This window comes from Callorhinus ursinus, unplaced genomic scaffold (genome assembly GCF_003265705.2).
Source record: "Callorhinus ursinus isolate GAN/ISIS: 27379988/994484 unplaced genomic scaffold, GSC_fseal_2.0 scaffold98, whole genome shotgun sequence".
Taxonomy (NCBI): Eukaryota; Metazoa; Chordata; class Mammalia; order Carnivora; family Otariidae; genus Callorhinus; species Callorhinus ursinus.
This window is the reverse complement of record NW_027397160.1, coordinates 664842-688203: the sequence shown is the minus strand read 5'-3', so window position 1 is coordinate 688203 and position 23362 is coordinate 664842. Positions and strand designations below refer to the sequence as shown.

Here is a 23362-nt window from a genome sequence, read left to right as displayed (position 1 = left end):
CAGGGGACGCACACACAGGTGCCTTCCACCACCCAGGTTCCTGGGGGCACCATCGCCCACAGGAAACACAGGCCATCCTGGACTTACAAATGCAGGGGTCAGCTCAGGGGTCAGCAGCAGCACTGTGCTCCCCGTTGGAGGGGACCGGGTGGGCCAGGTGACATGGGTCACCAAGTGTGAGGACGCAGGGCAGATGTTAACTTCTAGAAGGTCGAGCTCTCCACGGGGCAGCAGGGGTGCCCCTGGGGTGGCAGCGATGAGGGGAGGGCGTGGGCGTTCCTAGCAGGTGGGGTCAGGGGACTAGACGTCCTACCATGACGGTCCCCCCAGCCCCCGTCCCTCGAGGTTCTGAGCTTCCGACAGACCTGGCCCAGCACCAGCGCGGGCCCTGAGGGTCTCCCCAGGATGCCCGCACAGAGGAGAGCAGGGCGCGCTGGCTCGGGGTGCCACAGCTCCCCAGGGACACATTTAGTGGGGAAGACGTCAGTTGTGCAAAAGTCACAAGACCCACTGCAAATATTGGTCAGGCTCAGCAGCAAATGTTGCGAAATCTGGAGACTTTGCACTTTGTTAACAAAGGCTGTTTAAAATATGCCCCACGCTGCCATGCTGTGGGCCACACGGCATAGCTGTGGAGACGATGAGAACTCTGTGCTGTGCAAGCCAGCCTGAGGTCACTGGTGTCGGGCGCCTCCCTGGGACCCCGACTCCCGGGGCCGCGGGATTCTGCGGGCTGACCTCTGACCCAGGAAGGGCCGTGTCCTGGCTGCGGGCAGGGCTGAGTGAGCCCGTATGGGGGGGCACGGCACGCAGCGCTCCTGGGCAAGACTCACCCCTGCCCCCACTCAGCTGCTCCGTCCTCGGATGCCCCCACCCTGGGTCGGCCTGGTCCCCGGTCGCCTACCGCAGCTGCAGCTGAGGCTGCCCCCCCACCCCGTTTTCTCGCGCTCCTTGCTCCCGTGGCTTCTGACCACCTGCTTGCGTCAAGCCTTGACTGTTGGCATGAGAGCATCTGGCTTCCTCGCGGTTCCTTCTTGCGGGGTCACGTCCGGGCAAGTTTTTCCATCAGAGACAACGGCAGCCCTGTCTGTCCCCCGGGAAGGCAGGAAACCGCAGCAGTGCCGTGGCCTCGAGCCTCGGCCCTCCTCCCAGTGCGCGGCACCACTTCAGGTGAGTAAAAGGGGGCGGGAGTGCATGTGGGATCAGGTGTCGGTGGAGGAGGGTGTGACCGCAGCACCCCCGCTCTCCTTCGGTCCGGGGAGGTGGGTCTGGGGGCCCCGGGCCCCTGACGACATGTGCCCGGCCTGCCCCGTGCTCTCCCCGGCATCCAGCCTGCCCGTGGCTGGCGGGCAACCTCCCAGCTTCGGTGGACCAGGCGCGGATTTACGCCGTAAGGTGGCCCACACGGCCGCGTGCTGAGGAAAGTCACCACCTGCCGCAGGCTCGCCGTCAAACAAAGTGACAGTTCCGCGCGAGATGCCACCGCGGGGGTGCAGCCTCCGGTAGGGCAGGGCCGTGTCCACCCCACGCAGCGCTGGGGGTGTTTGTGGGCCGTCCGTGGGCCGAAGGGGCCACCAGCGGCCAGAGAGCCCGAGGCCACGAGGAAGGGTCCGCACAGAGACGCAAGCCCACGGCGGGCGGGAGAGCAAGGCTCTTCGACAGAGGGAGTCCGTCGAGGGAAATGCGGCCCGAGAGCTTTTGAAATAGTTAAAAATAGTAAGAAGGCCCCGGACCACTGAACAAGAGCACTTCAGCCAGGTGCCGCAGTACCTGGATGGAAGGCGTGATTTCCCAGGAGACACTCCTTCTCACATTTGACTCAAGGAGAGTAAACCTGCAAAGACCAGTGTTTCCGGCCAGAGACAAACAACAAAGGCTCTGCGGGCCGGCCTTGGGGCGCAGGGCCGCAAGGGCGGGGCGCCCCATCGGGAGGGGCCGGAGGCGACACTTCCTCCCGGCAGCCTAAGCCCCGTGCGCATTTCTGCCAAATCTTACAAATCCCATCACGGAGGGACTCTTCCCCGGGAACCTCAATTCAGAAAGTCTGCAAAGCCCCGTGCTAAACTGATCTGTCTTCTGTCCTCCAGGCTTCTCCCCTCCGCCGGCTGGAGTCTGATCCAACACCCACACAGAAATTCCTGACGCCTCCAGTGTGCGGGGGCTCGAGGAGCCAGACCGCTCCTGGCTCAGGTGGACGTGGCCCAAGTGAAGCCAGCTGAAGTCAAGCAGCTGCCCAGGGCAGGCAGGCCGCGGCCCGGCGCCGACACCTCACTCCGTTCCTGTCTTCCCTACCCTCAGAGGCTTGGCCGCCATGTTACCCGCCATGGGCATCTTCCACGTAAACACTTAAATATCTCAATGGTTTAAGCAAAAAAGTAACATGATGAAAAGGCAAATTGGGAGATAAAAATTACAGTGGACAAAACAAAGGACCAGTTTCTTTCATATATAAAGAGCTTATATGAATCAGCAAGAAATGGATGAACCCATCAAAACAAAAAAGCAAAGACCATAAGCAGGCCAGTCACAAAAGAAGAAACTCAGTCAAAAATCATGTGAAAAAATTAAAGTCTGTCTACACTAACAACCAAGACATGCACGTTAAAACACCCAGACACTGTTTGCTTATTTCGACGGGCGACTGTGTTCAGCGCACATGACACACAACCCTGACGAGGCCCAGGGAGGAGGCGCTGGGCGCCCTTGTCCACGACGGTGGTGACCTCTAGCACACCACGACACGGGCGACCCCGCCCCCACCAGCACACAGGCAGCCTTTCTGCTGAAGTGTTACCGACGCAGGGAGCGGGTGCCCGGGTGGCTCGGGCGGTGATGTGTCTGCCTCCAGCCCAGGTCATGAGCCCGGGGGCGGGGGGGTCCTGGGACAGAGCCCTGGGTCGGGCTCCCTGCTCAGGGGGGAGTCTGCTTCTCCCTCTGACCCTCCCCCACTTGTGTTCTTTCTCTCAAATAAATAAATCTTAAAAAAAAAAAAGAAAGAAAGAAAGAAAAAAAAGATGCAGGGAATGTCTGGGGTGCTTTTCCATCTGCAACTGCGGGGGATGCCACTCAGCAAGCCGCCCGTGGACGCAGTCCCTCCCTCGACAGGCTTCCTTCCAGTTAATCATGTTTGAGGATCAAACCAAAACACAAAGAGGCCCAGTTTGGTATCAAAGTCCTGCTGGTTCCCAGACACCAAGGGTTAAAGTTCCTGCCAGAGGTGAAAGGTCAGCTTTCAGCCCCCAAGTCACCAGGACTTAGAACAACGTCCATCCAACGGCCTTTGTCTGGGCAATAATTAACTTTCTGTCCCGGGGACACTGCCCCCTCGGGTGCACACAGGGACCCTGTCTGATCAGGGCGCAGGGGCGTTCTAGCTGTGGGCGGCTCCAGGGGCAGGGCTGGGGCTCGTGAATCAGCGTCCGCGGAGGGTGGGAGGCCCAGGGTCCGGGAGAAAGACCCCCCCCACCCCCACCCCCAGGCTCTGGGAAGGCCAAGGCCAGGCGCAGGGGGAGGGGGCTTCCCCGAGGACAGGTGGGGACAGCGTGCGCCAGGGTCCCCGGGGCACTTCCGTCCTTGCTGCTCCGAGCCACAGCTGCGCGGTTCAGTGACAATGAGGATAGTCAGCAGGCCTGATGTGGTGGGTGCTGTGAACCCCAGCCCGGCCCAGTGGGTGTGCAGCCTTCACGGGGTGCAGTCCGCCCCAGGACAGCCCATGCTCAGCGCTACGCTCTGCTGTTACTGTCTTGAAATCCCCGTTTTCATTGTGCACGAGTCATGTGGGCCTGGACACGGACACTGCCCCCCCGGTGGGGCCCCGGGGTCACTGCAGGCATCCCACACAGGGGGGCGGGGGGCTCTTGTCGTGGCAGGGATGGGTGTTCAGGCAGGAAGGTGGTCCCAAGGGGCCTCCTGGACTGGGGGCCTCAAAGGGGCAGGAGGTGACATGCGGGAGCCCAGCGGAGCCAGGACCCCCGGGGCTGGGCTCCAGCGGGGCTGACAGCTCTGCCCGGGGGCCGTCGTCCCGCGGGGACGGCGGCACAAGGCAGGACAGGAGGCAGCTAACATCCTTGTCCCCCATGACCGGACGGACCCCCACCCCCAGGGCCGGTCCCCCCGGAGCACAGTGGCCTCCAGGTTACCTGGAACTTGTCAGGGTCTGCTCCTCCAGCCTGGGCCACGAAGAGGCCAGCGCCGGGCTCCAGCTCCAGGCCCCGCGGGGAGCGCACCAAGGGCACCCTCTGGAACAACTCGCAGTCCACAAACAGTGCCACGGTCGCGCCGTCCACACTGAGGGCGAAGCGCGTCCACTGGCCGGTGAAGGCGGGCAGACGGAAGCTGGCGGCTGTGTGGGTCCGCGTGGCCCCGGGCTCGGTGTACAGCAGCTGGATGTGCTGGTGCCCATCACGCACGCCCGACAGCCTCACGCCCACGGACACCACCGCCTGGGCCGCGTCCGTGATGGCAAACAGCACCCCCGCATCCTCGGTGGCAGGCCGGACGTGGAAGTGCAGTGAGAAGTCACGGAAGAACGGGCTGGGGAAGTGGTACCGGGCCACCTGGCCGCTGTTGGCATCCAGGCCAAAGACGAAGGCCGGCCCGACGTCGGGGTCTTCCACCTGCGTGACCTGCGGGGGTGGGGGCTCTCCAAGCAGCTGCAGGAGCCCCACCTCCGTGCCCAGGCTTTCTGCAAAGAGGAGAAAGACCCCCAGTGAGGGCATGCCTGGGGGGTCCAAGCGGGCAGGGTGCCGGGGGACACTGAGTCACGAGGGGCTCCCCACCTGCCCGGCACCTGCCTTGCTTCTCCAAATACCACTCTGGGTCAGGACGTGCGGCCCACAAGCCGCTGCCCCCCGCCAATGGGCTCACGGGCCCCAGGAGGACGCGACAGGAACCGTCCCTTCTCGGGGAGGGAGGGGGCAAGGATGTGGCTGAGCACGGCACGCCATCAGAACCGGCAACCTGCCGCGGGTGCCAGGGCCTGCACCCCTCCTCACGCCATGATCCACCTCCCCACCCTCAGACAGCAGGAGCCGGGCTCCAGCCCCAGGGAAGGCACCCCGCCCGGGGTGCTGGCCTTAACAACATCACTCCGTTACAGAGGAGAGAAGCCGTCCACCCCGCAGCTCCCCGCACTGTATCAACATTACCAACCCGCCTGGAAACTAAGTAAACCCCCGGGGGCAGAAAATCAGAATGGGGGGGTGTTTCTTGGAGGACCCACCCTTATGGTTCCAGGCCTGTGCTCACACTCGTAATACAGCAAATCCCACCCAGGGGCCCCAGCTTTGTCAGGGGCTTCCTCGGTGTCCCCTCCCACCATGTTCACGCTGGGCTGCCACAGCCACCCTGACCTGCAGAGGGGCCACGTGGTGGACGAGCCACCAGGGAGACCTGTGGTTCCTTCACCAACAGATGCTCACACTGGGCGGCCCCACCTTCCTCTCAAAGACCCCTCAGAGTCCCAGCCCCCATTGGTTCACTCTCTCAGGAGCCCAGGGTCTGCCCTCCTCCCCCATGTCTTCCCACGACGTGGAGGTAGCTTGAGTCTAGACTGGGGACCCAGCCATGGGGCCCAGGGTTCTCCCTCATCTCCTGTCCTTCCAATGGGACCAGAGGCCGCTGTGGGGCCTGCTTGCCATGACGCTGGTCCTGGGACCCAGCAGGGCCTGACTTGACCTGGATCTGCCTGAGCCTCGGAAGTAGCGTGGAGGAGGCATGCTTCCTGGGCATGCACAGGCCACCAGCAGCCTGACGATCTTGGGCCAAGAGGGTCAGGTGCTGGGGACAGAGGGCAGGGCCTACCTCTCCGTCCAGGGAGTGCAGTCACTGCTGGACACAGGGTGGGGCAAACACAATTTCAAGGACAAACCCATACTTTGGCGATTTCCTGTACGCATGCCCACTTTACCAGCTGGAGCTGGGACTTCGGGGCCACAGTCCAGCCAAGGGCCCCAACCGAAAGCCTTTTCTCTCAAGACTCCCACCTACAGTCTGGGTGTGGTCTATCTCCAAGGTGAGAATTACATGGGGGAGACACTCTTCTGGGAAAGGGCTGCTGATGAGTGGGTGACCTGAGGAAGGTGGTAAGCGAGCCCGTGACTGTGTGCATGGATGTATGTTGAGTGTGTGTGGTGGGGGTGGCAGGTCAGAGCAGAGGGAAGCAATGCCAAACCCCAACTTCCTAAGGCAAATTCTATCTTGCAAAGAGCTCTTTGAGAACAAAAAGTGAAAACAGTAGAGACAGAAGCCACCCACATGAGGACATGCACTTTGGGTACCCTCCAGGGCTGGTCTACTCGGGGCAGTGGTGGGCATCTCCACTCTGCCTGGCCCTGACTTCTCACCCTGTCGGCAGCACCACCAGCCAGCCAGGGCTCCTCCATCCCTTACAGGTAAGACCCCTGCAGATGGGACGTGGGAAGCAGCCAAGTGCAGTGCAGACAGCAGCCTCGTTGGAACAATAGCCTGGCCTCAGTGCTAGGGAGCAGGGGGACCTTCCAGGAGGACCGCAGGCTCTGGGAACACAGTGGCTACTTGATGCTCAAAGACAGACAATGCTGTCCACCAAGATGATAGCTGCTATGATGGTCCCTTCATATCAGAAGTTCCTGGAGCCTGAGCATGCACTCAGGGAGATGCTCTAAGATTAGGAAACTGGACTCTCACCAGCCTCCATATCAGTGGCCCTGCTGTCCTGACTCAGGTGTCCCCAAACTTAAACATAGATATGCCCACCACTGCCCTTCCTCCCAGGCAGCTAGAAGTTTTCCAGATTAATTTAGAATGCAAGAGGCCGCAGCCATTGATGTCCTAGGCTGAAAGACAAGAGCATGTTCCAAGGGCAGGCCCAGGGACCCCAGCGATGCACTGGCACCTCCTTCCTCTCCATGAAATTCCTCATGGTTCCCATTGGGAGTAAGCCTCCAAATGCCATGGCCCTAACATCATTGGTCCATTCTCCAGTTACAGGCTCTGTGAGTGGAGGATGGGGTCACCTCCCCACAGACCTGCTGACACCTGCTGCACTAAAAGCACTGACCCAGCTGTCATGGGCAGGAACCAAGATCTCTCCAAAAAGCAAATGCCCATGCCATGCTCTGAGAGTTTAGAAAAACACCTTCATGGGAATACAGTGGGTGACATCTTTGGCCAGTGGGGACCCCTCTTGTTGGGCCACACTCACCTTGGATTAAGGAATCAGGGGACTTGCCTAGTTGAGGACAGTTTCCCTCTCAGCAAACAGGCCAGCCATGACCAAGTGGAATTTATCCTAGATATATGTAAGGCTGGTTCAACATTCAAAAATCAATTAATGGAATCCATCTCGTCAACACACTAACTAAGAAGAATCACAAAATCATATCAATAGATGAAGAAACAGCATTTGACAAAATCCAACACTCATTCATGGTAAAAACTCTCAGTAAACTAAGAATAAAACAGAATTTCCTCCATTTGATGAAGAATATCTACAAAACACCCCTACAGCTCATATCACATTTAATGGTGAGAAACTTGAAGCCTTCACACTGAGATCAGGTACAAGGTAAGGATGTCTCTCTCACCACTCCTTTCCAACATCGTGCTAGAGATTCTTGCTAATGCAATAAGGCAAGAACAGGAAATAAATGTGCACAGATTGGGAAGAAAAATATAAAACTATCTGTTTATAGATGACATGATCATCTCTGCAGCAAATTCAAAAGAATTGGCAAAAACAAAACAAAACAAAAAACAACCCTCCTGGAACTAATAAGTGAGTATAGCAAGGTTGTAGGATACAAGGTTAATATACAAAATTCAATCACTTTCCTATATACCAGTAATGAACAAGCAGAATTTGAAATTAAAAGCACAATACCATTTACATTAGCATTCTCACAGACAAATTATTTAGGTATAAATATAACAAATACATGTATAATATCTATCTATATGAGAAAAACTACAAAACTGCTGAAATAAATCAAAGAGCTAAATAAATGCAGGGATGGTCCATGTTCATGGATGGAAAGACTCAATATTGTCAAAATGTCAGTTCTTTCCACCTTGGTCTGTAGATTCAGTGCAATCCCAGTCAAAATCCCACCAAGTTATTTTGTGGATACTGATAAACTGATTCTAAAGTTTATGTGAGAGGCAAAAGACCCAGAACAGCCAACACAAAGTTGGAAAAGAACAAAGTTGAACAAACATTGTGTACAGGTTGGAAAAGAACAAAGGACCGACACTATCCAACTTCAGGAGTCACTATAAAGCAACAGTGATCAAGACAGTGTGGTATTGGAGAAGAAACAGACAAATGGATCAATATAACAGAACAGAGAGCCCAGAAATAGAGCCACACAAACATAGTTAATGGATCCTTGTCAAAGGAGCAAGGCAATCAATGGAACAAAGATCATCTCTTCAACAAGTAGGGCTGGAACAACGGAACGTCCACACACAAAAAGTGAATCTAACGCAGACCTTACACTCTTCACAATTAACTCACAATGGATCACAGACTAAACGTTGAATGCAAAACTATAAAACTTCTAGAAGACACCACAGGAGAAATCCTAGGGGAGCCTGGATAGGAGCATGACTTTTTAGATACAGCACCAAAGGTACAATCCAAGAAAAGAGAACTGATAAGCTGGACTTTGTTAAAATGTAAAACCTCTGTTCTGTGAAAGACCATGTCTGGAGAGTGAGGAGACAAGCCGCAGACTGGGAGGAAACATTTGCAAAAGACACATCTGATAAAGGACAGTTATCAATGATCTACAAAGAACCCTCAAAACTCAACCCTAAAACACAAACAATCTTTTAAAAATGGACAAAAGACCTGAACAGAGAGACATACAGATGGCCAATAAGTAAAGCTGCTCCACGTCATAGGTTCTCGGGGAGATGAACTCAGCTGCGCACCTACGAGAATGGCCACCATCCAGAACACGGACACCGGCGAGCGCTGGGGAGGACGTGGAGCGACCGGAGCGCTCGTTCACGGCTGCTGGGGAAGCAGATGGGGCAGCCACCCTGCAAGGCAGTCTGGTGGTCTCTCACAAAACGAAACGTGCTCCTCCCATACGGCCCAGCAATCACGCTCCCTGATGTTTCCCCAGAGGAGATGAGAACACACGTCCGCACAAAACCCTGCACACGATGTTCGAGACAGCTTTATGCGTAACTGCCAACCCTTGGGACCCTTCATGCATAGCTGCTCTTCAGCGGGGGGGTGGATACGGGAACCGTCCATCCAGCCAATGGGGGAGTATTCAGCGCTAAGAGGAAACGAGCCATCACGCCATGAGAAGACACGGAGGGACCGTGAGCGCGGATCACTGAGTGACAGAAGCCGGTCTGAGAAGGCTGCGTCCTGCACGATTCCAGCGACAGGGCTCTCTGGCGAAGGCACAACCGTGGTGGCGGTGACGGGTCCGTGGTTGCAGGGGCGGGGGGAGGAGGGATGAATGGGCGCAGCACAGAAGACTTCAAGGGCAGCTACTCTGTAAGATACCGTAGTGGTGGGTGCCAGTCATTACACATGTCTCCAAACCCACGGAACGCACACCACTAAGAGTGAACCTCACGTACACGAAGGGCTCTGGGGGAGGACGACGTGTCAGTGTAGGTTCATTCTTGGTAACAAATGCACAACTCAGGTGCGGGATGTGGACAGTGGGAGAGGCTGTGCATGTATAGGGGGAGGGGGCAAGTGGGACAAGGGAGTGACACTCTTTGACAATTCCCTGAGATGTAATGAGCCAGGTATTAGCCACATACACCCAATAATGGTGCCCCCCAGTACACACATCGAAAAGTGGAGAAGGTCCTCATTCGTGTTGCAGACCACAAGACACTGTCTCATCCCACTTTCTTGCTCGAATAGAACATAACACCCTCAGTGAGACAGATGTGCAGAGACTTCTTGAACCTAATAAAGTGTTTGAAGAAAGCTCTGCACCTATTGCTTTATTAGAGTCACAACCACAAAGTAATAATGCCTGGGATGAGTGGAGAACGTAATGTTGATATCACAGAAGAAAACATACTGAGAACATTCTAAGAAACATCTAGGGGAGCCTGGGTGGCTCAGTTGGTTGAGTGTCTGACTCTTGGTCTTGGCTCAGGTCATGATCTCAGGGTCCTGGGATTGAGCCCCACATCCAGCTCTGTGCTCAGCATGGAGTCTGCTTGAGGGTTCTCTCCCTCTCCCCCCTGCCGCTCCACTTGCATGCATGCTCTTTCTCTCTCTCTAAAATAAATCAATCTTCATCCCTCGGGGAAGGTTTAACTATCTACACCTGATGCATTAATAGCACCATACTTCTCTGCATGTTCTACTCGACCCATCAAAGCCTGAGTGAAATATTTCTGATGATTTGGAGAGAAAATGCCCATGGACCATCGATCTTTGCAGAAGGTTGTGAACCCCCTGAGCTCAGGGCCGTGTCCAAACACAGCTGTCAGCCAGAGCCCAAATCAGGACCTGTAGGGACTGGACAAAGAGGTCGAGAGAATGAGCAGAGCCACTACAGCGTCATGTGTCACCAGAAGCTGGAAGCGCCTGAAGGTCTGCCTTGGAGGAGGGAGGACCATCCAGAACCACCAAGAACGAGTGTCTCCCGTGGTGACACGGGACATTTCTGAGACCCGTCCCCACAGAAAAGAGGGACTTTGGGATACATAGAAAGTGAGCCCACGCATGCACAGTAAGATCGAGAATGTGCATACATGAGGTTGCACACACGCACGTGCACGCACACACCATGGTAAGCAGGAGAGTGGCCCAACATGGCCATTCTGCAAGGTCTGCAACCTGCAAATGGTACTTTGCAGGTGCAATTAATGTAATAGCCCCAGAGGGGGAGGCTAACCAAATCTAATGACATACATCCTTAGAAGCATGTGTGTCTCCCAGGGAGCGGCACCCTGGTGGCCCCCAGAAGCTGGAAGAGGCAGGGGACGCTCTTCCCTGCAGCCCGCAGAAGGAACACAGCCTTGCAGACAGACACCTTAATTTTAGCCCAGTGAGACTGATTTCGGACTTCTGACCTCTAGAACTATAACCTTACCCATCTGTATTGTTTTAAGCCACTAAGTTTGTGGTCATTTATTAACAGCAGCCACAGGAAACTCACATACACATATTTATGCAAAGCCACAGAAGGAACGGGGAAGATGCCCCATCCTGGCAGTGAGGGGGGCTTGGAAGTTGCATTCAGCCCTCTCTCGTGTGGCTCTGATCTCTATGCCTGTGTGTTCATGAGCTAGTTCTGGGATAAAAATGTAACCCAGGAGAGAAGCAGTGGAAGACAGGATGATGGGGCAGAGTGGTCCTAAGGGATGAGAGTGGCAGGCAAAGGCAGTCCCCCCAGGGCCAGAATTTGTGGGTTTGGGGGAAGGAAGTCCCACTCTAAGCACTGGCTACCCTTCACACTCCCTCCTCCACAGAACTGAGGCGACATGTCTGCAGAACCTAGTCCTTCAAAGTGGGGCTGCCCACAGATAGCTGGCAAAGGAGCAGTGTAGGGAGGCAGGGGTCCCTGAGCAGTTTTACATACTTCAAAGGCATGTCGGGGCCCCTGGAACACTGGTCATGTTGCTTGGAGTAGACGAGGTAGCACACACAGCACTTCCCAGTCACGAGGTCAGCCTCTCTGGGTGAGTGGCCCCAGGAGAAGGAGTGGCTGCTGAGCCTCCCAGGTACTCCAAGAATCAAGAGATCAGAAAAAAGAACTTAGAGGGAAACCAGCATGGCAGTGGGGGAGAGGCTGGGCCAGACACCAGGAACGGAAATGATCACAAACCAGATCCTACACTAGAATCACTGACACACAGAACTCAACAGTGCAAAGCTGAGCATCTGCCCCTGCCACCTGGTTTGTGGGTTCTCTCCAGGCCCATTTCGAGACAAAAACATACTGCATATTACATGTGACAACCACATTCTAACATGGTAAACCTGATCCAATATCCAGATGGGTGGATGGATGGGTGGATGGGTGAATGAGCAGATGGATGGGTGGATGGATGGAGGGAAGGATGAGTGGATGGATGGATGGGTGGGTGGGTAGATGGATGGATGGACTAATGGATGGATCTGTGGATGGATGGATGGATGGATGAATGAGTAGGTTGGTGAATGGATGGGTGGAAGGATGGAGGATGGATGAATGGATGGATAGATGGTTGGATGGATCTGTGGATGGGTGGATGAATTAATGGATGGATGGATGGGTGGGTGGGTGAGTGGGTGAGTGGATGGATGGATGGATGGGTCTGTGGATGGATGATGGATGGATGGATGGATAGATGGATGGATGGATGGATGGATGATGGATGGGTAGATGGATAGATGGATGGGTGGATGGATGGATGCATGGATGCATGCATGGATGGATCTGTGGATGGGTGAATGGATTAATGGATGGGTGGGTGAGTGAGTGGGTGAGTGGATGGATTGATGAAGGTGGGTGGATGGGCTAGCTTCTTGCATGATATATAATAGTAACAATAGTTTAAGACTTGATTTCTCAACTGAAAAGGAAAGCAGTCAAAAATGGTTTCCCTGCGGCAGGATGGACAGCTCCTTCACCAAGGGAAGGACACTGTCAGGGAGATGGCCCCATGTGGAGAGTCCACACTGCCACTGCATGGGCATGCTCTTGTCTGCACAAGATGACCCATGTCAGCCTTCCTCAGAGGAGGAAGGAATAACCGCTAGAGACAATGGTGAGCTGGATGCCGACAGGGCGGATGGTCAAAGAAACCCAATCCTAAGCGTGTGTGTCTCCTTACCTGCAGACAATCTCATCCACTCCTCTGGGCACCTGACATCCCAGCAAGACAGCCGAAGCCACTGCTGGTACCTCGTGAGAGCTCAGCCAGGGCAGGTTGCCAGGAGGTGGGAGGCAAGCCTGAGCATCTTTCCAGGAAGGTGGTCTCATCTTCTGACATCCGAGTTAGGTGGAAACCTCAAGTTACTGAAGCACTTAAACAACGCTTACTGTCTCTGAATTCACATTTCATTAAAGGCGGTAGATGGAAGCCCAGCAGTTGGGAAGCCTGAGCACTTGGCAGGTCCGTGACAGACGGGCTGGGCATCCTCCCCAGAAGACAGCGCCAGGCTCAGGTTGTCACAGTGATGAGACCTCACTGGCCAGCTGGGGTTCCCGTGGCCTGGGGCTCTGCTTGTCTGGCGTCCGTGGGGCACTTAGGTCCAGTCCCAGAGCTAGACGCCCACACCCACCTCCTGGCTTCCTGTTGCTATAGCCACGCGGCACACACACGCCTTATCCCCACAGACCTGTTTCTCCCGTGCAGACAGGAGCAACAGAGGCTCCCAGACTCAGAACACGACCTGTCTTCACTGTCATTTCCAGGGACATCAGGAAAGGTACACAGAGAGCAAAGCCCAGCCTGCCTGTCACTGTCCTGCAGCCACACCCCCACTCGGTGCCCCCTTCCCCAGGGGGACAGTCCCCCTGCTGGCTGACCCTCCCTTACTTGCTTTTCTCTGGGGCCTAAGGGACAAGCCCCCATGGAGGCAGACTCGGCACCAGGTCCCCAACAGCGGGCCAACCCCTCGCCGGCTCCAGCCGCAGCAAAGGGGCCCCTCCAGCAGCCCTCTCCTCTCGACCACCTCCCTGGGCCCCAACCAGTGGCTGCACTGTCCCCCTCCCCCACCCGCTCTCCCTGCGGAGACAAGAGGGAAGCAGGTAAGGAAGGGCACGCCCAGCAGGACAAAGCTGCAGCCTTACCAGGTGGCCCGTCCACACCCCACTGCCCCAGTGTGAGGGGAGCAGGGGCCGTCTCTGCCCTGGAGCCCAGGGCCCCCATGCAGAACACACTCAACAGAAGGGACATGAAATGGTGCTTCAGTGGGGAACCTCCGTGGGCAGCTCTGGTTGGGTGCTGGGAAGGAAGCAGCACCCACCCTGTGGGCCTCCTTCCCCTACAGAGAACCTTCCCCCTCCACTCTCCCCCCACCCCACAGCCTCCCAATATCCAGGTAGCCCAAGGCCCTCACTCAGCCCGGATCCTCACACTCATCACTGGGGAAACAGTCACCAACATGGAGGAGGGGCTAGGGGGTCCCTCACTCCCTTCCCTCCTGATCAGGGCCTTCCTCTGCCCTGCTTGCCCCCATCAGGTGGGGACGGAAAGGCCCAGGGGCCTAGCAGTGGGGGATCCCCTGCTGAGAGGCCAGAGGAGGGACGATGCTCGCAGCCCCAGCCCTGGTTCCCAGGGACCCCCACCCAGCCAGGCCACACCCAGGAGGGATCCTCAGTGTGATAAATGCCTGACCCCCCCCTTTAGCCTGAGGGGGCGTGGACCGTTAGCCCTGACAGAAGAGTCCCCCAGGGCTCTGCTGGGAACACGGCCTCCCTGACAGCCTGGGGGCCCTGCCAACGTGTGCAGATGTCCAGTAAGAAGTCCCTTTCAGGCCACTCGGCTGAGCAAGGCAGCTGTGGTTAGAGATGGTCCACACCCCACACCACCCTGCCTGGGCCACATGAGAACCGCCCTGCACCAGCTCCCCGCCCGCACCCAGTGTGGTCGAGCCCCCAACCCGAGGAGGCCGGCTGGACCCAGCGGCAGGACCCTCGTGGGTACAGGCCCGGGATGGGGCGAGACACGTGCGCAGGCCTGGCCCTCCCCGCCCCCCGTGCAGGAGGAAGCTGTGCTCGGGCAGCCCCTGGGCTCTGCTGGCGGGAGCTGCACCCGCCCCACACACTCAGTGGACACAGCACAGACTCCCCGAGGCCACGCGAGCCCAGCATCAGGTACGCATGTGGGAGCAAAGAGCTCACCGGGGCTGCCCCTGCCCTGTGGATGACATCGAGCCCAGCCCACCCACAGCCCTGGGTGCCTCCCCACTGGGCCCCAGCCCACAGGCAGCCACAGGCCCCTCTGCTCTGCATGCACCGGGACCCCAGAGCCGCCCTGTGTAGGCTGTTCCACTGCCATGACGTCCTGGCCACCGCTGCTCGCATGCAGGGCTCAGCCTCCCCACTCCCCATCTGCGGCAGCCGTATAGCCCCTTCACTCCACGCCCCTCCCATTCCCCCTCCGTGGAGCTGGGCACCAGGGCCGGGAGCTCACCCACGCACATCCCCCAGGGGCCCCGTGGGGTGACACCCTCGTCTTGGGGTCCATCCCCACCGGCCCAGCTCCAAAGCCCAACAACCCCAGGGACCAACACAGGTCAAGGCTGCTCTCGGTGGGGGGCGGGACACACAGACCCGCCGGAATGGGGCCGAGGCCTCGAGTGCGAACAGGAGCAGGCCCAGGGCTCAGGGGCCCACGCGGGGACGCAGGGGCAGCTGACGGGCCGGCTCACCTGGCAGGACAGAGAGGGACAGGGCGGGGAGGGGGGCCAGCCGTTACCTGCACCCGGCCCAATGAACACGCAGAGGCCGTCCTCCTGGGCCGGGAGCGAGGCACAGGAGACCGGCAGCCCGCCCCCGTCCAGGTGGCCCCAGCACGCGTCCTCCAGGGCCTCACAGAACTGGCGGCAGGGCGGAGGCGCGGGCGGAGGGCCAGCTCCACAGGGCGGGGCCAGCAGCAGGCAGAAGAACCAGGCGAGGAAGCGGTGACAGTGCGTCTGGAGGAGGTGCCCCCATGCCCGGGCGGCGGCCCGCACCTCCTCGCTGCTCCCGTGCCGCAGGTGGTTGGGCAGCCAGGCGCGCCCAATGCCCAGGTGGCTGCAGGCGGGCAGGGAGGGAGGCAGGGGCAGGCAGCGGCCGCCGGCGGCAGGGACAGGCTGCCCGGCGGGGGTCAGCGGGTCCGCCCCGAGCAGTGCAGAGCGATTAGCAAGACCAGGCCCCACAGAGTTAGCCACGTGAGGAGCCCGAGCGCCCCCGGCCCCAGGGCCAGCTGAGAGCGGGATCTGAGACACCAGGGTGGGGGGGTCGGAGGAGCGAGCCGAGGGGCCGGTGAGAGCACCCAGGGGTCCCGTCACCAGGGGGAGCAGAGGAGGCGTGCGTCTGCGGATGCCAGGGGGTCGGCGCTGCTGGCCGGGACGGGCTGCCATGCGCAGAAGTCCTCCGCTGTCCGGATCCTGGGGCCACCCCGGGGACTGCCGGCTCCCCCAGGGAGGGGCCCCACCTGGCGCAGAGGACGGAGAAGCTCTACCTGCAGCAGGTGGTGGTGGCGAGCGCCCGCCCAGGAAGGGAGGCAGCTGGGTGGGCACTGGCAGGGTGCCGGCCTCGGTCCTCTGGGTGTCCGGAGAGCTCGGGGCCCCACTGCCCAACCAGAGGGCGGTCCCGTTCTCCTGGGGGGCGCTGGAAGGCCCAGGGAGGGTGAGGGGGGGCGTGGGGGTCACAGGGGCTGGCGCCTCTGCCCCGGGGGGGCTTGTGGTGGGAGTGGCGTCATCCCACAGCTGGACAAAGCTCCGGATGCCCTGAGCCACATTCAGGATCTTGGCTCCCACGCCGGCGATGTTCTCCTCCTTCGTGTCGGGGCCCGCGGGGGAGGTACCACCCGGGCCAGGCTCCGGCCTCTCCGCGGGGAGCTCCGAGCTGGCAGGGGCTCTCCCCTGCTCCGTGGGGCCATGCTGGGGGGCCGCACGTGTGCCGGTGTCCTCTCTGGGCTGCCCATGTGGGCTCCCCGGGGGCTCAGAGACCAGTTCGGCTGTGGGCCCGTCGGTCCTAGTGGACCACAGCCAGTTCAGGCTCAGAAGGTCAGCGCGGGCGGCCGTGAGGCAATATGTGACCAAGAGAAGCAGCAGCGGGGGGCCCAGGCGGCTGCCGGGGAGCCGAGCCATCAGTGCTGTGCCCTCCCGGGGCCTGGGCGGCCGTGTCTGTGTCCCGGGGCCGGGCCAGTCTGGCTCCGCCCTCCCCGCCCACGGGCCCGCAGCCAGCTCCCCTCTCCTCTGCCGGAGGCTCTTTCCTCCACCTTTCTCCTCTCCCAGAGGGAAAAAACACAAACCTCTAGATCAAGGTGACAGGCACCCCGGGGGCTTCTCAGGCTCTTGGCAGCAACCCCAGACTGCAAGAGGGACAAGTTCCCCACTCCGCGCTGACCCCTCCCTCCGCCGATCCCGCGCAGAGCTCCTCCGGGAGCTGGGTCCGCGAGAGAGCCCCCGGCCCGGCCCTCAGGCGGGCGTCTGCTCGGGGCAGGGCCAGGAACCATAGGCCACCGAGGGCCGCCCTGGCCCACTTGCTCTTGGAGACCCTACAACAGCCCCGAAGAGCCTGGCCCGGGGCCACCAGTCTGTGGCAACCCCGGAACTTATTCCAATTCTTGTGGAGGAAGTTAGCCTCTGAGACATTCGCCAGCCGAAAACCCTGAGGGGGGTGGTCCACGCAACCCCGGGGCCCGGCGCCCTCAGGATGCCCCTCTCTCCATCTGGCCAGAGCCCGCGTGCCGGGTGCGAGCGGACACTCTGCACTGCCCTGAGGGTGTCCAGCTCAACCCCAGAGCTGCTCAAGGGACTGAAGGCCACAGCGGCCTGGGTGCGTGAGGGCAGAGCAGGATTATGGGGCCAATCGATGCTGGAGGTGCCGGTGGCAGCAGGGTCCAGGCAGATGTAGGTCTCCCCGGACACCCCCGCCCCCCAGCCCGGACCGCGTGTAGAGCAGGCGCTCTGCCGCTCTGGGCGCACGGGGGCGGGGCGGGGGCCTCTTCCAGGGACCGTCCCCAGGAAGCAGGAGAGGGGTCCCCATCCACACAAGCACGGGGCCAGCGCTCTGCCTTTACCCCCGAACCTCAAGGGACACAGCTGCCAGCTCGCTTACGCATGAACAACGGAGGCACAGAGACCTGGCTCCCAGCGGAGCCCAGAGATGGCAGAGCCGGGAGGCATCCGGCTCACTCACACAGACACCCCGGCTCGCGCAAGCTCACACCTGCTCACACCGTCATGCACACTGGCCTCACCACCGCATTCTACACCAGCTCCCACGTCCCCCCAACACCCCGTCTTCCCCAGGGCCTGGCAGGGTCTCAGCCCACCCTCCCCCGGGGCTGGGTTCAGCAGCGTGGCCGCTGTGACATGTCCCCAGCTGTCCCCAGCCCAGAGCACCGAGGATGCAATCAGTCAGCTACCGTCCAAAGGGCAGGGCCCGGCTGCTGGGGTCAGAACTCGGAACACTGTGTTCCCTCTGCAAAGGGGGGCATTCCATATGCAAACATCTGTACTAGGCCTCGTTCCCAGTGTTGATCCCCACCATGCTCAGAATTCTTAGAAATCGTCTCTTTGCTTGAAAATTCACTAATGTGATTTTATGCCTAAAAGTGTCTCCAGAAAATCTCAGGACAGAAATTCCAAAGGCCCTGTCCCTTCTCCCGTGCACCCGGGCGCGTCTGTCAGAGGGTGGCTCCCTTGTCCGTCCAGGTGGCCCTGGGCCCTCAGCTACTCCCTGGGGCCACTCGCTGGTGGGGCCGGCCCCACACCCACTGGCTCAGCTCCCCTCTCAGGCTAAACCAGGGACCGAGGCCGCGCAAGGAGGGACAGCAGTGCCCCCACGCTCATGCCCACACCGCAACCCAGCAGGGAGCCCCTCCACCCTCCACACCCCCCCCACGCCCTCCTACTCCAGAGCTCGCCCTTCCTGCGCCCTCCAGAGGCCACCATCCCCTCAAAGCACTGCTAGAGCACCATGCCGTCAACCTGCTCAGAACACGCCAGTGCGGCTCCGTCCCCAGGACTCTGCTCCCCCCCGGGGAGCAAGCCACCATGGTGCTGCCATGCGAGCCTCTTCCACACACATCACACGCACTCACACTCATGCGTGCACATGGGTGCACGTTCCCACGCGCGCGCACACACGTGCACTCACATGTTCACACACTTCACACCCTCACTCACACGCGCACCTACATCCCTGCACACGCGCATGCGTGCTCATATGCAGACAACAGCTCCCAGAAAGCACCACGGTGTAGATCAGCTTCCCCTTGTCCGCTCCTCCAGCTGTGGCCACAACAGGCCCCTTCCCCAGCCCAGCTCCTGGGGACACGCGCTGCCGGGTCTGGACCCTGCCGCTCCGATGAGCTCCGTGTAAAGGCTCTTGTCTGGCTCGTACCACTGGGGTCAGTGCTTGTTGCTGAGTTTCGATAATCACCCCACGTTGCCCGTGGGGACAGAGAAGCAGGGGACTCCCATTAGGTCAGGTGCTACATTTCTGAAAGCACTTGGTTCCCGGAGGCCCCAAGCCCAGAAGATGCTCCTTATGGTCCCTGCAAACCGCCCCAGCTGATGGACGCTGGGTCCCAGCCGTGGAATCCAGCCCCTGCGGCCACAGCCCACACCCGAATGCCCCATCAGGCCAGGAAGTCCAATGCCCACTTGGGCAGCTCCAGCCCGAGCCTTGGGGAACAGGGTTTGGCCCCCCAACTTGGTGATGCTAAGTCAGGACTCTGGGCATCTATGAGCACCGAGGTTCCCTCCCAGCAGTCCCAGAACACCTCTCTGCAGCCCCCAGCCCCAGCACTGACTCCCAATGAGGCACCGACCCTGAGGCCGGCGGCCAACACACGGGTCTCCTGCTGGCGCCATGACCCAAGTTGCTCCCTACAAAGTGTCCCAACCTGTGTTTTCCTGGGACTGAAAACTGAAAGTCTACAGGGAAAAGCAGCCCCTCTCTCTCCGAGCACCCCAGTGCCCCCCAGGAGACAAAGAAGAGGAACCCCCCCAGGGATGGCTCAGTGCTCAGGTCAATGTGGCTGGAAGAAGCCCCTCGGGGCAGCAGGGCAGCCCCCCGGATAAAGGTCCAGAAGTCCAATGAGAGGACTCAGGACAGACCCGGAGGTGAGGGTGCACAGGTCGGGGGAGACGGTTCAGGCGGCACGGTGACCCGGCTCCCCACCCCAGCACGTTCACACGGCCATCACAGAGGCATTTCCTACACGCAGGAAGGTTTCCCGGGGCTGCCCCCAGAAGCCCAGAGCCCTGTGCCCGCTCTGCCCTCCCCTCCGCGAGCAGCCTGGGCAGGTTCGGGGTGTCTGAGCCTCCGTTGAGGCCCCGCGTGGGACGGGCCACCTCACACCCCTTCCGGATGGAGAGCACGTGTGGACCCACCGGATCCCCACGGTGGCAAGATGCAGCCCTGCCTCCCGCCCTTCCTCCCGCCGGGGGTTTGTTCCATCTTGTTGGCCCGTCTGGTTTGGATTCCTGAATAATGCAGTCTTTTATTTTCATTTTTGAAAAAACACAAACACCCACACGTGAACCGAGAAAATTGGCTCTCCAAGGAATGCGAGGATGGCACTGTCTCAGAACTTCAGAGCACGGCTTTCGGGGGGCGCTCACCTGTCAGAAACCCTCCCACCGTGACCTCCGACACAGCCTTCACGCTGAGGCCCCGAGTCCCCTCCGGCCAGGCCTCCTGGGGCTGCCCACAGCGGGGCCTCTCCTCCACGACTGTCTCCCCAAGACCCTGCTGGCTCAGGGAGCCCTGGGGCCCTCTCTCCTGCCCCTCCTCCGGGGACCAGGGACTGCCCAAGGCCAGCCCCGGCGCGTGTCCCCCAGCCTCCAAGGAGCAGACCCGGGCGCCCAAGCTCCCCGCACCCACTGCCCAGGGACCTGCTCCCAGGTGGCCACACACACATCCAGTAAAGGTCCCTCCACTGTGGACACATTTCCGGCTCTTTCGAAATGAAAACATGACTTTTCATCTTTCTGTGGTGCAACTGGTTTATAATTGCCTAACACACCTAGACGCTCTGCCTAAACTCTGCGTCTCGTGGTGACTTTTTCGAGCACGATGATAAAAGACGCAACAGCTCCCCAGATGCCCACTGAAGGCGCTGCTGCTAGGGAGCGGCTGACCGGCGAGCTCCAAGCAGGCCCCAGGCCCTGCACTGGCCTCTCCCAGCCACAGCCTGGCCTCGGGGCGCCGTCTAGATGAAGGGGCATGAGGTGGCCGGGCAGCCAGGGCCAGGTCAAGGCCCACAGGCACCTGCCCTTCCTGGTGGGCGCTCAGTCACCCGAGGACCCCGCCTGGTTCCACTGCCCTGTGGGAGCACACAAACCCCAAAACCGAAGACGACGGCAACATTGCACCACCCCGTCTGATTTCTAACCACCAGGATGTCTGGTCCACCTTCTCCAATCAGTCCTTGGAGTGTGGTTCAAACTCCCTCCCTCCCCAGTGTGCAGAGAGCAGAGACCCTCAGATTCACGCCCCTTCGTGACACGGCTGACACAGCCCAGCATTTCCACAGCCCATGGGGTGCGAAGAACCACCCCCAGCCTGCAAACCCAAATCCCTCTGCGGGTGGCATGAAGCTCAAGAGAACCCTGTCGGCTCCTAAGGGAGGGCCAAGCCCTGCCCAGCACGTGGCTGGCCATCACCCCCATGCTGGCCTGAGGGTGACAGAAACATACAGGAGACCCCAGGCCTCCCGGGGGGGGGGGGCTGTACGACCCCAGCCGCCCAGAGCCCACCCTTGGAAGGGACCCTGGCCAGTGCAGGCCAACCGCTGGGAAGGATGGTCAGCGGACGTGAGATGCAGTCGGAGAGCAGAGATTCACCAGGGTCAAGGGTCACGGGGAAAACACGCCCTGTCAGCTCAGCCTGGCCACAGCGGCCACCCCATCCACCGCTTCCCACCTCCGGATGGAAGGCCCGCAGGAGGGCACTCGCTGAAGCCTGAATCCGAACATGGGGAAGCAGCTGGACAAGTCAGACCGGGGGGCATTGCACGGGACCGCGGGCTGGACTCCCCATAGATGTTGGAGGGGGTCCAGAGCAAGGAGGCGGAGGAAACGGCCACCAGGGGCAGCGCGCAGGCCTCGACCTTCCAGGGCTGCCGGCTCTGTAAAGGACAGCACGGGGACTCTGGAGCACGTCTGAGAGTGGACCGACATCACTGGGCATGTCCTTGCTCTAGGACAAGCACATGGAAGTGTCCGGGCAGTGGTCAGGATGCTGCCACTCATTCTAACCAAGAAGTGAGTTTGTGCATGCATGTGGGGTGTGTGCCATGCGTGTGCACACACACGGCCGTGTGATGTGTGTGCACGTACGTGGATGCTCCTGATTTGCACGCAGTCGTGGACTGGGGAGAGCTGGAAACGTGGAGAGTGTTAACAGCCAGCAAAGGGCAGTGCAGGGGTGCGTTGAGTGAGCAAGCACCCACCTCCCCTCCTTTCTGGGCGTTTGAAATGCAAACAGAGATTTCTTTCTGCCTTCGTTCGTCTTGGGTTCTCTCCGTGGGCTTCACCTCGGGAAATCGGGCGAGCCGGTGGGTGTTCGGCCCTGAGCCATCACAACCCCTCTCTTACCCAACGTTATGATTTAAAGTTCACTTACGCAGAGCAAAACGGCTGAATTGCTCGCTAGACTCCACGGGACTTGCCCCAGTGCCACAGAGCGCGTATTTTTACAGACTCTAAAAACTCTTCCAAGACCCAAGGGGTGCCTCCCACTCTGTTCGTTTCCGAGATTGTTTTGGCCCTGCTGGTACCTTGAAGTTCCATATGGGTATCAGAATCAGCTTGCGGGCTCCAACGGGAAGTCGGCGGGGTCCCCGGCAGGGTCGGCTCGGCAAACTTCCGGAGTGATGCCATCTTAACAGTGGGAAGTCTTCCGATTCACAAACACCGAGTGTTTCTCCATTTATTAGATCTTCCTTCACGTCTCTCGACACTGTTTTCAACTTCCAGAGTGTAAGTTTTGCACTCCTTTTGTTAAACTTATTCCTAAGTATTTTACTCTTTTTGTGCTTTTGTAGATGGGTTTTTTACTTAATTTCATTTTTGGATTATTCATTGCAAGTATATAGAAATTCAATTGATTTTTCACATTGATCATGTATCTTGCAGCTTACTGAACTTATTTATTAGCTCTCACCATTTTGCGTGGATTCCTTAGGACTCTGCATCTCTATGACCGTGTGGTCTGTGAACAGAGTACAGTGTAGAATGCAAGTGGTGAATGGGGGCATCCTTGTCTCGTGCATGGCCTTGGGGGGACACATCCGGCCTCCCATCAGCAGTCAGGATGTCAGCTGTGGGTTCTAGTAGATGCCTTTTATAGGGTTCAGGAAGCTCCCTCTGTTCCTAGTTTCTTGAGGGTTTTTATCACAAGAGGGTGTTGGATTTCATCAAATGCCTCTTCTATGTCTATTGAGATGACTGCATCATTTTATTCTTTATTCCACAGATATAGTGCATTACAGATGTTAAACCAGCCTTGCGTGTCTAAGATAGAGCCCACTGGTCGTGGTGTACAGTCACTCTTCTTCGCTACTGGGTTTGGTTTGCTAGTCCTTAGGGATGTTTCTATCCACATTTACAACTGGTACTAGACCATAGTTTTCTTTCTTGGGATGTCTGGATCTGGCTTTGGAGTCCAGGTAGCACTGGCCTCATAAAATCAGCTGTGAACTGCTTCCCCTTTTTATTTTTTAAAAGAGTTTC

General features: G+C 58.9%; 1 protein-coding gene across 9 annotated transcripts in view; it reads right to left on the bottom strand.

Annotated features, from left to right (window-relative positions):
• The window catches only part of COL18A1 (collagen type XVIII alpha 1 chain), an 87177-nt gene that overhangs the window by 32411 nt on the left and 31404 nt on the right, over nt 1-23362 (bottom strand). For 2 of the 9 annotated variants that reach the window (XM_025863392.2, XM_025863393.2), the window contains exons 1-2: nt 15382-16785; nt 4140-4684 (exon numbers count right to left, since the gene is read on the bottom strand). In XM_025863392.2, coding sequence (XP_025719177.2) covers nt 4140-4684; nt 15382-16759 — 1923 coding nt within the window. In that variant the 5' untranslated portion in view covers nt 16760-16785. Of the gene's footprint in view, nt 1-4139; nt 4685-8913; nt 8948-15381; nt 16787-23362 lie in introns of those variants that run through there. The other 7 variants (XM_073888891.1, XM_025863397.2, XM_073888888.1 and 4 more) reach the window with 6 other exon arrangements.